Source organism: Balaenoptera musculus, chromosome 21 (genome assembly GCF_009873245.2).
Source record: "Balaenoptera musculus isolate JJ_BM4_2016_0621 chromosome 21, mBalMus1.pri.v3, whole genome shotgun sequence".
Lineage (NCBI taxonomy): Eukaryota > Metazoa > Chordata > Mammalia > Artiodactyla > Balaenopteridae > Balaenoptera > Balaenoptera musculus.
In genome coordinates this window covers 5,651,164-5,669,343 of record NC_045805.1, presented here as the reverse complement: position 1 = coordinate 5,669,343, position 18,180 = coordinate 5,651,164, and the positions used below count along the sequence as shown (strand labels likewise).

The 18,180-nt window shown below is 39.3% G+C and overlaps 1 protein-coding gene across 3 annotated transcripts in view; it reads right to left on the bottom strand.

The window, feature by feature from the left end:
* Positions 1-18,180, bottom strand: part of ASB5 (ankyrin repeat and SOCS box containing 5) — an 86,523-nt gene that overhangs the window by 38,326 nt on the left and 30,017 nt on the right. Inside the window, exon 2 of one of the 3 annotated variants that reach the window (XM_036838492.1) lies at positions 11,171-11,457. In XM_036838492.1, the coding sequence (XP_036694387.1) occupies positions 11,171-11,366 (196 nt within the window). In that variant the 5' untranslated portion in view covers positions 11,367-11,457. Of the gene's footprint in view, positions 1-11,170; positions 11,598-18,180 lie in introns of those variants that run through there. The other 2 variants (XM_036838491.1, XM_036838490.1) reach the window with 2 other exon arrangements.

The following is an 18,180-nucleotide window of genomic DNA, read 5'->3' as shown; positions in this document are numbered from 1 at the left end:
AGAAGCAAGGGTTCCTGAAAAGTTCTTGGAGGGCTATTTTGCAAACCTAGGTTCCCAGTTAATTTAAAACACTGATAGACTTTGAGGTTATTCAATGATTGTATGATATAATTCTGCATCCTCTTCCCAGATATAGTCTGCTCGTTTTTTTTAAGAAAAAGGTTTGTTTTTCCTCTTTCTTCATAAGAAAAAAAAAAAACTTTTCTGTAAGATATGTCCAGTGAAAAACTATGTTTTGCTTGCTTCCTGGAGAGACCAGCTGGCAGAAAAAAAGCAGAGAAAATAAAGGAAAAAAGCAAAATCCCTGAACAGGCTGACTCAGTGTTTCACTGTTAGTGCTGTCAGGATTGGTTTTTGTCTTTCCTTTTCAAAACGCTGCCCGGGATTAAGAGAAAAAACAAAAGGGTGAGAAGGCCAGTTTGGCGGAGGAAGTTAACACCCCAGGCTTTGCGATGCTGGAGGTTAAGAAGCTTCAGCCCTTTCTGTGGTGGCCACGATAACAGAGCAGCCGGAAGCATGCTGTTCTATGTCACTGCCACACGCCATGACACTCATCATAAAGCCCTTCCAGAAAACCCCAGGCTTTCTACAGTGCACTCATAACCAGGTACCTGACCAGTTTGCCCAGGAAAACATTTCTGTCCAAAGAATTTCTGGCAAGAGGAGTTTCTTAGACAGAGTAATATGATGGTAGAAAAAATGTCTGCAAGTCATTTAAAACCCCTGCTGTGAACTGGCCCGCCCACGTAGCAACCCCTCCAGGTCCTCGACATCCTAACCAAGCCTGCTATCTCCCTTTGCTCCGATCCCAGGTGATGGCTCAGAAAATCTTGTTTTGTGTGAAGCCTGTCAGAGAAAAATGTCTGAATCACAAGAATATCTTGAGTCTTAAAGGCACAGAACCAACTTCTCACTTTTTGCTTGTATTTAGGGGAAATATTGCATATTAAATACTTAAAATTCTGTTTGGAAGGGGCCAGTAGACAAATCCTGTGGGTGGCACAGAGACCTGAGGAGCTTGAGGCTTGATTTTGCCGAGGCTGCCGTTCACACCATGTGAAAGACCAGTGGTTGGAGAACCAAGTGGCTGAGAGAAAAATCTCAGGAGCCAGTTGGATCTGGCTTGAAATTCTATGCTTTTAGTTACTAACTGAAAAAAGTTGACAACTTACTTAAACTTTCACAGGGCTCCGGCTTGTTACTCTTAAACTGACATATAAATAAAACCAACCACGTAAGTTCTGAGATCATATACCTGAAGAGCTAGCATGATGCTGGGACAGAACACTTGCTTGTCCTAGTGTGATTACCTGCTTACGGCGACTGTTTAGCAAATATAACATGATAATTTCACCATCTTTTCTTATTGATGCTTCTCTGTGTTACTAAATTGTGGGAACTTTTGTACTGTTTTTAAAAAGTTTTTTAAGTACAATATAAAGAATTAACAATCATGTGGTTTAGGTAATACACTATATGCCATATGAAATTTACAGTAACCCTCTGAAATAAATATCATTATGTCCATTTTAGTGATGAAGAAACTGAGGCTACAGACTTTAAACAACTTTCCTAAGACCACACATCTCAAAAGTGTCATGATAGAAAAACTTACGTGTGACTAAATCACTATGTTACCAGCAATGTGATTTATGCAGGGGTCTTTTATTCATTCCACAAATATTTGCTGAGTTTCTTTAATAGCCAAGGCATTGTTTTTCCTATTTGCCATTGTCAGTTATTTCAAGGACCAAGTGACCTTTCACTTAGTAAATTATAATTTCCTTCTCTAGAATAACAGCAGTTTTCCCATGTAGTCCTGTTACAATTCAGTATCCAAGTTTTTGGCAGGAATCAAGTTTGCCTCGTGAGCTTTAGATAATTACAAACTTCTTTTTTTCTCCTTCTAGTTAAATACTTTGTCTTTCGAAAATCTTATTTTTTAAAAATAATCAAAATATTCATTATAATGCTATAGAATCAGGTTTTTGCTCACGTGTATGCTTTTAAAAATTAAACTTTAGATGATTACAAAAATCTCAATCACTGAATCCAATTAACTTTCATAAACAAAAATCATTTAAAAAATATTTTCGTTACTTCCAATGGACCCTAAATTTGAGCTTACTTAAACAGATTTCCCTTTCTTTCACATTCCTGGAATGTCATACCAATTAGATACGCAAGCATCGTTTTAGGACTTAATATTCACTACACAGGAGATAGTCTCTCCAACGCAAACCAGTCTTATTTTGTTGATTTCTTTGAAAAATGGTAAGTAGCCCTAAAACTTCACTCCTCTACTAGATTTTACTGGATGAGCAATTTCATCATAACTACAGGGAAAAGACAGAGAGATAAATGCTCAAATTTTCATTTAGCTCCTTTTCTTTTAGTTCTTGGAGAGTCACTATGAAGAAGCATTCATTCCCTTCCCAGACTCAACAGATCTGTGATTTTATGTATTTGAACTCTAAAGGAACTGGCTCTTTTCCTTGTCCTAATTCCCCATCCTGGATCATGGCTCAAGAGGGAAATAAGACACCAAACTTTCTGAAATTCAGAAATTCCTTTGGTGCAGCATTTCATTCTATAAATTACTACTTTCTCTTGATGGATGAGGGGAATCATCACTTCTCTAGTGAAGGAGGTCGAGTTTGGAAAACAGAAGTGGCTCCTCCATCTTCCAGCGGGGGCTTCCCTGGTGGCTCAGTGTTTGAATCCGCCTGCCAGCGCAGGGAACACGGGTTTGATCCCTGGTCCGGGAAGATCCCACATGCCGCGGAGCAACTAAGCCCGTGAGCCACAACTACTGAGCCCACATGCTGCAACTACTGAAGCCCACGCACCTAGAGCCCGTGCTCTGCAGCAAGAGAAGCCACCGCAATGAGAAGCCCGCGCACTGCAATGAAGAGTAGCCCCCGCTTGCCGCAATTAGAGAAAGCCCTCACGCAGCAACGAAGACCCAACGCAGCCAAAATAAATAAATAAAATAAATAAATTAAAAAAAAAATCTTCCAGCGGTTAATCAAAGATGTGTTGGGTTGTTCCTGAGAAATTCACTCACAGCGTCATCATGACTTACATGCTCATTATTTAACTGCTATCACAGTGTGTTGAGAACTCTTTAGAGGAAGAACAGCATCCTTTAGCATTCTGGCAGCAGACTACCTGTCTCAGTCAACTAACAAGGAACGTGGCGGCATTGTGATGGCGAGGAGATTTTCAATGCACAGGCCTTAACTTTAACTGCATCGTTGTCAGTTTTCGTTTAAATCAAGCTGCACACTTGACGACGGAGATGACCTGGTGTTTCTATTTAAGAACATCAATGGCATTACCATATTGAATTTCAGTTTGTTTGTACTCTGCCCATAGTTTAAGACCATAAGCCTTTTGGAAAGAGTTTACGTATTTCTGAATGCTTCTATTTTGCTCAGTAAGTAATGGTGACATGGAAATTTTAGCTGCTGTCATGGAGAGAGATTGCCTTCGTGTCATTTGACATAGTTATGCCCATTCCTGATGGGCCCCAAATGTTTGCTGTTGTTCTAATCCCTAGGAAAGAATGTGTAATGGATATTCAGTTATGACTCATTTTACAGGGTGGTTAGGGTCTGTAAAGATGCATGTAACTCACATAATATTTTAAATAAACTGGGACAGTTTAGTTTTTAACATTATTTTCTTCTTTTCTTTAAGGAAAAATGCCTCTTGAAGTCCAGCGTCCGAAGATTCATGAAAGTAGAATTGTTCTGTTCAGGAAGGGAGAGGGGGCCCATGGGAACTTGTCCCCTAGCACCGCCCTAGTCTCTCAGTCCCTGAGGCTCTTCTAGAAAACTCCTAAATCTACTTAGTGGACAGATTTTTAAAATCCCATCCCACAGTAGCCAATGAAGAATTACAGGATTGAGAGAAGAGACCCTTCTAATATATGTCCTCTTCAACCTAAATTTCACAGAATGGACTGGTTTAATTACAGGCCACCTGGAAGTGCTAACAATTTAACAATTTATGAGACTCTGTAAGCCTCTCCTTCCCTGAGCTGATATTCTTGGGGCACTTCCAGTCTCAAAAGCCAGTGGTCTGCTTTGTAGCGTTGCTGTGAGAGGGCTGGAAAGAATGAATGATTTGTTCTTTATGCAGCTGGTAAAGAAGAAATGCCAAAAGTTCTACATAGCCTGTAACCAAACACTTTCTTTTTTTAAAAAAATCTATTGGAGGGTGATTTCGGAGGAAGAGGCGTTCCAAATAACCCCCCTGCTTTCATTGACATGGTCCATGTGTCACTGGGGATAAACTTTCCTCTCTCTTCCCCAGGTTAGAAAATGAGCTTAATGTGCTGAGATTGAAGCAGGAATCCACGGAGCTGCCATGGAGCTACCCTGAGGATGTGCACAGCCGACTCAGTGCCCAGGAGGTATTCAACCTTCTCTTGAGATGTAGTTCATGGAACACATGTAATGACATGTTGACTCATTACACCCAGGATTTTGTAAAATACTCATGGTGGCACTGATTTCCATCATTACCTAGTGACTCTTTCTTGTAGGCCGAATCCAGTAAAGGCATTAGAAAACTCTTAATAGAACTCTTTACTTTGGATGTGTGATTTGAGAACACGTGTATTTATTTTTCACTTTGGCACCAACCACCTGCCTCTGTCTCCTCGCCTAACATTTATCCTTTAACTTTTGCCCCCATGAACCACGCTTGTTCAGTTCCACATCTAAAAGTTCTCTTTTTCTTTAGAGTCAGCTTGGTTTCATCCACACTTGTACATAACCAGATATGTTCTGCCTTTGAAGTTTTATCTTGAGCTCCACCTTCTCTCAGGAAGGGCCTGATACTCCCAACGGACCTTCTTAAAGAACATTCATTGCAGAACTTAACTGTGTTCAATTTAGCACCTTATGAATTTCTACTTGCTTGCTGTTTGCTTGTTTTATACGTGCAAAGTTTGGCTCCACTGACCCAAGTCTCCTGTTACTCAAAAAGCAACTCATATACTATATGTGGTAACTATTTGCATGTACACCCACATGTATACACATATACGTATCCGTCCATGTACATGTAGCACATAATATTATGCCAGGAACAGAGTAGGTATCCAAGTATTTATTGAACTGAATTAAATTCAAATTGTATCAGTTATGTCAATTAATAAGAAAAGCATCTTATTTTAATAATTTACCACCTTCTGAAAAAGATAGTAAATTGGAAAGCAGAGGGTTGAGACCTAGTTTTCATCCTTTAACTGTCCTCATTATATAAAAATTTTAGAGTTGACTATAACAATGTCACCTATATATAAACTTCATTTTGAAATTGTTCACCAAAATACTTGTCATTCTTCAAAAGGCTTAGTGGATAAGCAATGAGCACACTTGCTCTTTCCTAAAAAAACAAATTCTTAGAAATAATAATAATAGTAGATTGAGAGATGAAAAGAACAGAGAGTAACAATGGGGAACGGGGGAGCTTTCAAGCATTATGAATAAGGACACATGCACGATTGTGGGAGAGAAGATGCATGGGCTTAGCACAGCTTTTATTTAACTGGTGAACCCCAGGCAGAGCTCTTCTTATCTCCATACTTGCTCTTCTGTGCTCCCTGAGCGCCATTTCAACTGTGTAAAATAGCACTCACCATGCTTTAAATTACTTGATTATCTCTCTCTGTCTCTCCCACTAGACTATACACACCTTTAGGAGAGGGACTGTGGTTTGTTTGTATATTTTATCCTTCATGCCTAGCACAGGCCTTTGACATAGAAGACACACAAGTAAAAGGTATGGGAAGAATATCCCTAGGAAAACTGATCCCTCCTAAGCTATCATGAGCTATGCCGAGTTCTTTAATTCCAAAACTCCATGCATTTCTCCAAATATAGAGGAAGAGGAACAATATTAATACATTAAACTATGACAAAGTCTTTTGTAAACTTGGAAAGTTTGTTCCCAGATTCCTGTTCTACTTCACAGTATTATAATGGTTCCTTCCAAAAAAAGTGCTCTGGCATTTCCAAAAAATAGCAGAACGTGGGCAAAATTAAAGTCTCTTAAATTTTTTTTGGTAGCACTTTTGATTATAATGTCATGTCTGTTGTGATAGAAGAGCAGTTCCGTTGATTCCAGTTATTCTTAGTGGTGTTCTTCCACCTAAGTATAGAAAATGTGTCCCCAAACTCTCACATCTTCAAGGTATTTTTATACCTTTATACAATGAACAGCATGAAAGAAGTCATTCTACAGGTTGGCTTGAAATTTTTCATTGCTGAGATTCTGAGAAATGTTCCCAACATAACTAACCTCATAGACAATCAACATGGTAGCACCAAAAATCATATGAAACAAGTTGTTCCTTGGGAACAGGTATAATGGATATAACTGCTGCACTTGCTGGCATCTGCTGTAAAGTTAAATTCTTAAAGCTGTTTTTAAACCTGGGATGGACTTTACTGACGGAGAAAGAATATTACATCATACAAAATTCTAGCTGCTTTTCCTACCCAGGCTACACTCTTCTCTGGAATGACAAGTCCTTTTGCCATTTGACTAGTGGTGCACGTTTACCCCATATCCTATTTCCAAGTGTCAACAACAGATTCACTAAAAAACAAACAAACAAACAAAAGCATGCTTAATGGCAAACCTGAAATCAAATTTATGAAGTCACAAGCACAAATATTCTACCAGATGATTCTACATACATTCTGTAGTCTATATAAAGCCTCAACCCTGAAAGGAGCGCCCAAAGAGGCTGGGTGTCACTAGATTGTTTCTCAAGAAGCCTCACAGAGACATTACCTCGATGAATTTTCCACCCTCTAACATTTGGCCCATGGCCTTGCAGGCTTGGAAACCTGATCTGTCAGCAAAGCTGGAGCAAAGTCACATCTCAGAGGTGGACTTACAACTCAAAGAGCACAGAGCACTAAAGAGTGATGTCAAGATGCAAACATAGTAATTTACAGCGAGAACCATGAATGTCAGATGAACTAAAACACTCCTGGGGCAAGCCAGCACATTCTCTTTCTGTGGACAGACGCAGATGGAGAGCCAAATCATAACCAGAATGTTGCCTGGTGATAAAAAAGTGGAACAAAGGGAATAAACAGTAAACAAATCAAAGGCAAGGCTGGAATTCAGATTCTAGTTCTATGACTTCCTGATTCACACTGACATTTCACACTAGAGATAGGTGACCCACCAGACTCACCAAGCAGCTGAAGACCCAGCTCTCTGGGGTGGCACAGGCTGGGAGCTGCAGGCTCGCCTGGGTGGGTAATTAATCTTTCTGAATGACAGCCTTTTCCTTTGTTATAACTAATTCTGGGAGACCCTAAGGTAACATTGACTCTCTCTGCCAATGCTATTTAAGGTATCATCAGATTCATTCTTTTTCCTTTTCTTCTTTTTATTTATTTTTTGTTGTCATCCTTTCTTTTCTATCCACACCACCACCACCAAACAAGTTCAGGTCCTCATCTCTTTAAGAGGGGCAGGGGCCTAACTGGTCTACCTCCTTCAAACCTGTCCCACTGCCCAACTCCAAAGATCACTACTATATAAATCAACCTTAAATTAGCGTTTGTACGTGTCTCTTCCCATTTTCCTACCTTCACTCATACCAAACACTCTCAGTGACTCCTACTGCCTTCAAAGTTGAGTTTGAATTGCTTGGCCTGCTGTTCAAATTCTTTCATATCTGTGCCCAATTTAGTATCATTTTTCTACTGCATGAAACTTCAACTCCAGTCAGATCTACTGTCTCTTAATATCCTATGTGCACTCCAAATCCTGCCTCTGCTTGTTCCTGGGTTCCTGGGTTCCTGGGGTCAACTCAAGATCTTCCTCCTCCATAAAAATGTCTCTGAAGGTCCAAATCTGAAATTGACCTTTCCAGTCTTTAGGCTCATTTGGTATTTAGTGTATCTGGAAAGTAAGTATTACATGTAGATATACCATCTCCTCAACTAGAATAACCTACTTACAGTTGGGAACAATACATTTTGCCTTTTTTATATCCTGTTTCTTCAATGCCTCCATACCAGGGGTGCTCAATAAACAGGTACTTAGAACTGACCTTGTCCACGTGTAGGTAAAACTACTGAACTCTCCTCAGAGCCTAAGATAGAACTTGAAAGGTATGACCCTTAGCAGAGGAGGGGAGCTGTCTCTCCAAGTGTCCGTGGGTTATTAGTGGCACATGGCTTCTTCCAAGCCCTTGGAGTGATATCAGAAAATCAGTGTTCTCCCCTGCATCTTCCCCTGCTCTCCGTACTGTCTGATGTTACAGCTGGAGACGCCGTTCAACTCCTGTTAGTCTCACTCAGTCTCCAAGTAAAGTGTTAGCTTTAAAAACAGACTAGACCTCTGATATGTGGAGACTATCACCAGGACACTTAACAGCAAGAACCATACAGGGAGATAGTTACACAGAAAATCCTAACGGGTCCCTTCAATACGATGGCAGAGTTAATGAAAGGATGAAAAGGCAGATTTCTAAGGTTTATAGGCATAGCAAAGGGATCAAGAAGGAAACAATCTTAAGCGATTTTAGTTACCATGTTGCTTTTCCGTATTATTGTTGTGTAATCATACCTTGGTCTCAAGCCTGATTGCAAAGTGCATTAAGAAAGCTCATCCCATATTTGTCTAATACAATGAGCTGATTTGCAACCTTATCTGGGAAGACAGAGTTTCTTTTATTTCATACCAAAGCACTACAGCTCATGGGAAGGACATCCAGAATGTTGTCAACAGGGTCTTCCATGATTATGAAAGACATGAAAATGCACACATCATCTCATATTTCATGGATTTTGGCAACTCCACATCAGAAATGTTGGGGAACGATCTGGCTAAGTCTTGAAAGTAGGAATGAGAAACCTAATTTAGAATGGAATGAAGGTGATAATTCTTGAAAGCAGGAATGAGAAACCTAATTCAGAATGGAATGAAGGTGATAATCTCTGCTAGGAAGGAGGAAATTGCTAGATTAAACAAAGATAACTAAGCCTGATTAATCATAAAAACATAAACAAAATAAAAATAAGTTTAGTAGTAGTAAATAAAAGAAAAAGCTATGTTAAAATAGAGAAAGTAATGATTTCCTAGGCAAGGAAGAATTAATTCTTAGAGGTAGACCAAGAAAGAGCTTGTAAGGTTCCTGACTGTCTTCTTAATATTAAAATAAAATTGGAGACTAATTATGCTTACACTGAATAAAAATTATAATAATGTATTGTTTAATATATAGATTAATGCAAGCTATAGGAAGGGAGAATTTTGTTAAACAGATACAAAATTAAAAATAACAGAAAACAAACATTTGAAAACTCTATGTTCCCCATTTTTATTCCCAGGAAAAGTATTTTCTATTAGTGAGTGTGGATTTCTTTCTCTCCTTTTTGGGATATAATCCTAGAGTTCTAATATATCTTAACACAGACTCATAAAAGTAGGCGGGAACATGGAAGCCATTTCACATATTTCCATGACCTCCCAGCATGAGCACACTGAGATCAGGATAAAGAGGGAACAAGTATTTCTTTATATTTGTAAATAAGTACAAAAGGAGATTCCAAAGCTTCCTCTAAAACCCTTGTCAATCCACCAAAAATGGTGGATTTTTAGCCAATACTTCAGTTTTTATGCATGGCAATTCTCATAATACGTAGATGAGATTTGAGTATGAGGTAATGAGCTATGGGCTGCCCGTGACAGTAAACTTTCTCAGCTTATGATCGCATAGCCTATTTAGTCTTATATCTAAAAATACGGGTTTAAAAAAATAAATTTAAAGTATGGATTTTGTTTTAAAATGTCTTCTATGTTTGCTGGTTTTTAAACAAAATATTCCATTTACCAACACGATGTATGCCGCATTTAAATAGTTATAGCTGGTCTGAAGCAGAGCTGGTGGGGAAGGATTAAATATTGTCTATTTCTCTAGATCCCATCTTCCTTGTGAGAGTTTCATCCTGGCATTTAGATTTCCCTCACTTTGAATGAGCACATAAATTCCTCACTTTGCATAAGAACAACCTTCCTCAGGAAAAATGTACTCCTTATCTACCTCATACACCAAAAAAGATCTTCTACCTTTATTCAACTTTCCATGTATCTACAGAGTCGCCTAGATTTTAAAATAAGTTATTCCACAAATTTAAAAATGTAGAAAAACAGATTTGAAGAAGGCAAGCTTTCTACTCTAAGCATTCTTTTTAAAAAAAAAAAAATTACACTCTCTAATTATGTGATAGTGTATTTTGATTCTGAAAATTAAAGTTACCTTAGAGGTATGTAGGGCTGTAAAATGTGCATGCTTGCCTGATGATTTTCAAACCAGAAATTAATCAAAAGGCTATAAGAAATTAAAATGTCACCTTGAAGCCCATCCTAAGAATTGCTTTTATTATACAGAATATCAGTCCAATAGAATGGAAATGGTTTTACAGCCTTTCAAGTTGAGGGTCAAAATGATCATTTCTCATGTAGTCTCACACTTCCATTTCTTGTAGGAAGCATGATGGATGTACTTGGTTGCATACGTGTTACATTTGTTAATTCATGTTCCTATCCTCATATAATCAATTTTTTACAAATTGAGCAAAACCAACAACAATTCCATCAGGAAAACATATGCCATAAATCTTAATATTCACCACATTGTGCTTTACTTTATAATGAAGCGGTTAACCCTGGTCAAATAAAAATTGTGAGAAACCAATAAAACCTTCAAATCTTCTCTTATAACAATTATTTTTCCATATAACTAAAGACTTGGTTTAAAAAATCATAAAATCTCAGGTATATTAAAGGACAGTTGAAGTGCAATCAGTAACTGAAGCCTGTGAAAGCATGGCTTGGCACAGGAAATGTTAAAAGTTAGAAAATATTTATTAATAGGAAAATATTGATATCTATTTAAAACTATGCTTCCGTTAGGCTATTCTGCAACGATACCTTGATTTCATTAACCCAGAAAAAGTAAGTTTCTTTTTTATGAGGCCATGAAGGGAGTTAAATATTTTCCGCAGTGAGGAGTTGGCAAAGTATTCGCTTTGAAGCAGTCCCTAAGGGAAACATGGGATGTTTTCTTGGATTGTGCATGCAAGATAAAGTCAACGTGAAACACGAGCGCAGGCCGTAAACATACCTTGTCCTTGGGTTACTCCGTAAAATTCAGCCGCTATCCGGGCCGCCTCCTTGCGGTTGCCTTTCACTATGTAGAAGTGACTGAGGATGGCGAGGCTGATTTTCACAAAGAGCTTGAAACAGAACAGGGAGAGGATGGTGAAGTAGACGTTAGAGAGCTGCTGAGCGAAGGGCCGGCTTTCTTCTACCACCGACATCGCTGCCCAAGCCCTGCTGCTGCCGCCCTTGGTCAGATCCAAGTCCCGAATGTGTCTGGCTCCGGTCCGGGATGCTGCTGGACAGCTGGTCCTGAGGAAGGAAAATATCAGCTGGTAACGATGCCTCCAGCTCAAAATATTTATACTGTCCGTAAGAGTGCTTCGCACCCGCCTATTGGTCTGACAGTATTCCGCGGGGGCCATGGCAACACTTGCCGGTTCCCGACACTCCTGACTTTCCGTGCTGGCTGCAAAATGACATCCCGCCTCCCTGCTCCGAACTTCAAACTCCAGGTACTGAAATTTATACACAGATTGTTTCCCTTTGGGGGAGATCTAACTGTCACGAGCGCTCTGAAGACTTTGCGTAAGGGGTTCCTGGTGTTCATGTAACTGGTATACATAACATCAAGGAAAAATTAAGCCCATCGATTCAAACCTTGAAAATGGTCGTATTTGTAGGCCATGAGCTAAAGTATCAAATAGTCCATGACTTGATGATTTAATGATCACTCATCAAATTCGCCACATTGTGGCTTTCACCGTTGTCAGGGAAAAAAAAAATGTGTAAGTGGATAGACTGGAAAGTCACAGGCTCATAACTTCAGAGTGTTTATTCATCCACTGAACACTTCTTTAAGCACCTACTATATGTCAGGTATTTTGCTGGATGCTGGAAGACCAAGCCCTGCCACAAGGATCTCAGAGTCTAGAGGAGGAAACAGCCGTAAAATAAATACAAGTGAGGGCAGGGTAGCACAAAGAGGAAGGGCCTAATCCTGGTAGCGAAGAGTCCAGCAGGGCTTCCTGGAGGACATATAACATCCAGAGAATTTCAAGTAAACGTAAGTATTTCATCTTGACTCTCCCAAACCAAGCAAAACAATATATTTTTTAGCTCCATAATCTTTGTTAAACCCGATCTGATGTAGTTTGGAAATGAAATGCAACTGTTTATAAGGGCATCCTTAGGCAAGCTATATTTTTAGAAGAGAAATCGAGTAAGTTATTTAAGAGCAATAATGTAGAGTGACAGTATTTTGGCATTTAAGCCAACAAGAATACGCCAAGATACAAAATGACATATTATACAGGGAGCTTGTTTATACATTTGTATGACCAGGCTCGGGGCCTGTTAATTGTTGTATTGCTTCCCGATTCTTCCGAGAAGTTCCAGAATCACAAATAATAACAAAAACATAAGAAAACAGAAGTGGCTTTTCTGGGAATAAAGGAGCATATCAGTGATTGGTCATAGTGGTCAGTGTTGCATGCTTTTCATGCCGTGTATCTTGCAGTGATTTATATGAAACATCCCTAAGACAAAGGAGGTACTGCTGTGAAATAAATGTGTCAGATAAAGCAGGCTTCTTCTTGCCCCAGTGACTGCGTGGTTCCCAGAAAAATAAATTAGATAAAATAAAATATTAGAAAGCAGTCACTGCCCTCTTCCTGGAAATGCCCCTTGGTCTTGTTCTCACAGGCAGAGAACTAGACTAAGCGGTTATTCACTGGCCCCAGTGTGCCATTTCACATGTGCTTTGGGAATCAACGAAAATGCACTGCAGACTATAGAAGACGAAGTAACTAAATGTGAGATTGCGTTAGTTAAGTGACGGGAGGAGATGACCCTCCAGTTAGTCTTTCCCCTGGCGTGGCGAGGCGTGAGTACGCACCAGAGAGGCATGCCCCGTGGACAGCTGGACCATCACAATACTCTGAGTCACTGCACCCACATCCAGTTCAGTGCTTTAGAATCAGAAATAAAACCCACCTAAGTCATGCCTCAGTGTCTTCTAAGGTTTCACTCCTTCCTCTCTACCGGTAAGTGCTATTATAAATAATTACCTCCACATCAGCTCACCAGGGGACTGGATTCTTTTGGGTTGAGGAACACTTTTATTTCAATAAGGCTGCTATCATTGGAGCAGTAAGTTTAACTCCTTATAGTTTTACTAGTAGGAAAATACTGCTCTCCAATAGTTAGGATTTTATGTCAAGATGTCACGCTTTATTTTAATGAGTTCCTTGATTTCCCACCTCTATTTCTTTCGTTAGCATAAACTCTCCCTTGGCAACTTTTACCATCTCTAGTTCTAGTATCACTAAATAAAAATTAAGGCTAAATAAAATAACTCATAGTAAGTGAACTCATCAAATATAAACTAGATGCTGTATTTTTCACATTATAGGCCCTTCCAGGCAACATCATAAGTTATTTTATTAATATTTAAAAGACACACGAAAAATACTGTGCACCTATTTTCCTGGCATTTGTGTTTTCTTAAAAAATAAAATATTGATTAGTAATTTAAGGGATTTATTGAGATGAATACTTTTATCATTTACCATGTTGAGAGGATGTGGTAGAGTGATGTGGTGATTAGCCAGTATATCCCAACTGATCTTGTTAGTTTTGATCAATCAATCAATCAAACCAAAGTTGAGCTCAACAGTTTTGTTACTAGAATGGGCGATATGAGAGGAGATAAAAACACAGGAAGAAATCATTTTTTTATATAAATTTATTTATTTATTTTTGGCTGCATTGGGTCTTTGTTGCTGCACGCGGGCTTTCTCTAGTTGCAGCGAGCAGGGGCTACTCTTCGTTGCGGTGCGCAGGCTTCTCATTACGGTGGCTTCTCTTGTTGCAGAGCATGGGCTCTAGGCGTGCCGGCTTCAGTAGTTGCGGCGCGTGGGCTCAGTAGTTGTGGCTCGCGGGCTCTAGAGCTCAGGCCCAGTAGTTGCAGTGCACGGGCTTCGTTGCTCCGCGGCATGTGGGATCTTCCCGGACCAGGGCTCAACCGGTGTCCCCTGCATTGGCAGGTGGATTCTCAACCACTGCGCCACCAGGGAAGCCCAGAAATCATTTATTGAGAGTTCACTATAAGCCACATGTTTTACATAAATCTTCTCATTTACTATCTTAGTCTATCCTGGAGGGGTGAGTATTATTGTCATTTACAGTTTAAAGATGAAGAAAGTGGAATTCAGGGAGTTAGTGACCTATAAGAGTATTTGAACACAGTTATGACTCTAAAATACGTGCTCAAGTTACTGCCCATATTTTCTATTTTTAAGCACTTACCGTCTGAACGAGCAAGTACGATTTGTACATACAGAGTGAGACAGAGTCACAGAGACTTACACACAGTGGAGAGGTCGGTCTAAGACTGCATTTAATCAGGTACCTAAATTAGCACCTACATGAGTGGGGCAGCTATCCATGCTCTGATGACCACATGAGCTGGAACCTTGCGTGTGCTTGACACCTGGGAACCACGGAAAAGGGGAACGTTTGGTGACTGGGCTAATACTTCCCGATTATTCAAGGTTAAGAGTCGGTGAGCAGCTCCCATTAAAACAGCAGACAGGAAGCCGATACAAGGGCCAAAGAATAGGGCAGTTGAGAGTTAGTTCATTGAAAACAACGCTGAATGTTCAAAAGAGGGTCAAATAACTGAGTAAAAACAAAAAGAATGAGGATCAAGGAAAGGACAGGAGGCGTTTGCTGGTGACCTTCAACTCAGTATCTCAATAGGATAACGGAGTGGGAATTAGGACTTCGGTGATCAGGGGTGATCCTCAGAGCAACGTCCAAAGAAAAAGGGCCCCTGGGGTTCCTCCTTTTGTCACCTTTCTGGGTATTGTCTCTGCTCCTCCCCACGGTACAGCTGTCAGAGGACAGTTCCTCTGTAAGGCGCCCCCTGCGTCCCCTAATCTTTCCCCTTTCAAGGTTCTTGCTCAGCTTCCTTTAGCATCCCAGGTACTATGTGAATTGGCATTGTGTGTGTGTGTGTGTGTGCGCGCGCGCACGTGCTTCAGAGACAATTTCATGTCATTCAGATGCTGAATATCATAATGACTTTCAAATGTGGCCCGATGAGTCTTCAAATTCTCAAAGAAGAGAGAATTTCATTTCCAGAGATTATGGCGCTAAATTGTTTTGACTTAACTGCAGTTTTGACCCAAGCTGTTATACTAAAAATGTCAAGGGGACATAATAAAAATTGCCTGTTTCTAGTGCTTTCCAGTTGATAAATCTTAGCATAAAGATTTTTATGTAGAGGAAATAGAGTGAGCCCATTGAAATAACCATTTCCTTTAAAAAAAAATGTGATCCCATATTCTCTGGTAGAAATCTAAAGGCTCTAATTGACTTTTTATTGCTAATTTCCAAAAAAAATGAAATTACAGGGATACATTTCAAATAGCAAAGTTGCTAATGTTCAGTACAATGGCAGTCATCTTCCCAGCTGCGGAACAGGGATTTTGAGGAGGATTTGTGCACAGTGAATACAAACTGAGAAAAGTCATTTGCTCATAAATCTGAAGTTCAATGGTGGCTGGGCTGATAAAATGAAAGAGAAAAAATTATGCAAGTTGCTATTGGTGGGATAATAGCTCACTGCTGTGCTTAAGACACCATTAAAAACATAGCCCTTGTTTTTTAATTTTATGAAATCTCATGAGAAAAAAAATAAAGGCAAATAAAGGTCTTAGATGGTTAGAATACACTAGAGCTTTACATGTTTGTATACATAGGAATTTGAAGAAAAACAGAAATGTTTACACTTGAAGTTGAAATCCTTAAAGGGAATTAATAACTGAATTTAGCCTTATCTCCATTCTGTAGGTTCTGTAGATTGTTTAATTAGTTTATCTACACGTACCCAAAAGCTGTAATCATGGAAATAGATACTTCACAAAGCACGTTGTAAAACTCCTGGCATGGACTTAGGCACTGTGATGTAATGCCTCTGTCCTAAAAAAGCAGCGTACTCACAGCAGAACTATAGATACTGATGCCTCGGGTTCCTATTAGATATCTCTAATTATTGATGAAGGATAAACGCTCATAAAGATTATAATCATCATATTAATTATTTATGTTGTTAGTTGGGGAAAGTTGGGATGAAAGGTGTTCTATTCTGTTTGATTGTACTTTTGGGGGGTAAATTCTTGCTTCTGGCTCTAGCCATACTTCCAGTATAATGGAACAAAAGAGTAATTCCTGCTAGCATTAGAAGAATCCATAAGAAGAATAAAATACTATCTGCAAAGTTGTGATTTACTTAGATTTCATCCAGGCTCTTTGGGGAAAAATCGCAGGCTTTCTCCAAAACTCAGAACAGCCTCTATCCTAAAAATTGAGTCACGTTAAATGGACCTATGTGGTCAGCCCTGAGTAGAGGTTCCTTTAGGTTAAAAAGATTATAGTCATATATGGGGTCCAGAAAAACTTGGCTGAGAGCTGGTAGCTCTACATATTTGAGGGTTTAAAAAATAGATTCTAATTTTAAATTAATATATACTTATTAACACCTACTACATGCCATGCACTCATTGTTCTAGATATTTCATCTGTTATAATGGAGTTTTTTGTTTGTTTGTTTGTTTTTTGCAAACCCATCTTTTGTTTAGAGGATCATATCTCACCCAACCTCAGTCCATGTTCCTGACCTCCTGGCTCCAGAAAAGGACAGTTGACCAAATTAGGCCAATGAAGATATTTCTGGAACTGCTGTTAGAGTTTTGGGAAAGATGCTCTTATTCAGCAGGGAAAGTTAAGACAGCAAGATCTAACCCTAAAGATGCTAGAGCTCTCCTCGTCAGTAAGGGAACAGCCTGCCTAGGAAGGAAGCCAATGTGAAGGAAAGCATAGTCAGGATCTGGGGAGGTAGTGTCATGGCACCTTCATCTGAATACCTGGATCTAGCTGCACCTGAAGCAGCCGGATCTGATGGTAATACAGATTTGACAGTAAAATGAAATAATACATTCCTTTTAGTTGTTAATTAAACCCATGTGGATTGGGATTTCTCTCACATTTACAGGAAAAGTCCTGATATATTTATATTTTCCTGAGTCCTTATAAAGAAAATACACCGTAGGCATCATTCATCCCTTCTGTACAAGGTGAGGAAGCAGAGACTTAATGACCAAGCAATCTGCTGAGATTCTACCTCTTCAAGTGGAAGTGCTGGGACTCATGCCTGAGCTTCTGTCACTGCAGCTCTTCTCATGTTATCATTCACAGGTTAGAGCTGAAACATTCGTATTGTCTAGGGTATTCACTGTCTTCCCACTCTATCTTGGCCTGAGTTACAGTGTACGTTTGTGCCATATTTGGGTTATAAATAGTATTTAACTGAATACTCAAGTATATCGTTGGGCTGAAGCTGAAAGGCCCCACCCAAATCGTTGGTGATTAAGAATTTGTTGTAACCTTCTCATTTTAACAAACCACTTATTTTCAAGATGATTTAAAGGGAAGACTTTCACTATGGCATTGTTTTGAAGATCCAAAGTGTGAGGCCGTCTGAGCAGTGAAATGATGTTACAATGATCTTTCAAGTACAGTGTGGCGATCTCATCTGCCTTTTTATAGGTATACTTTTACAATTAATAGTTACCATTTCTTCAAAGAGGTAAAACATGTCAGCTGCCCTGGGATGTTGCCAGCTGGCTAAGAAAACTGGGATCTACAAGTGCCCCTGTCTAGGATGCTAAGATTTCAGTGTCTTTGATAGCACGTGTACTGCCTGTGTGCTCTCCTTTTAAATCTATTTTTTTAATCTCCAATTATAAGCGTCATTATGAAAGAATCTACCTCACATGTTGTCAGGTTTAAATGCAGTAATGCATAGCATTCATGGTGCATGATAGAAGCTCAGCAACTATTAGTTTTATTATAATGATTCCTATTATTTTGTTATTTAAATTATTTAAATTAGAATCCATTGCATAATAAACACTACAATTTTGCTGTGTGTTTGTCTAATTAAATGTCCAAATTTCAACAGTACTTTAC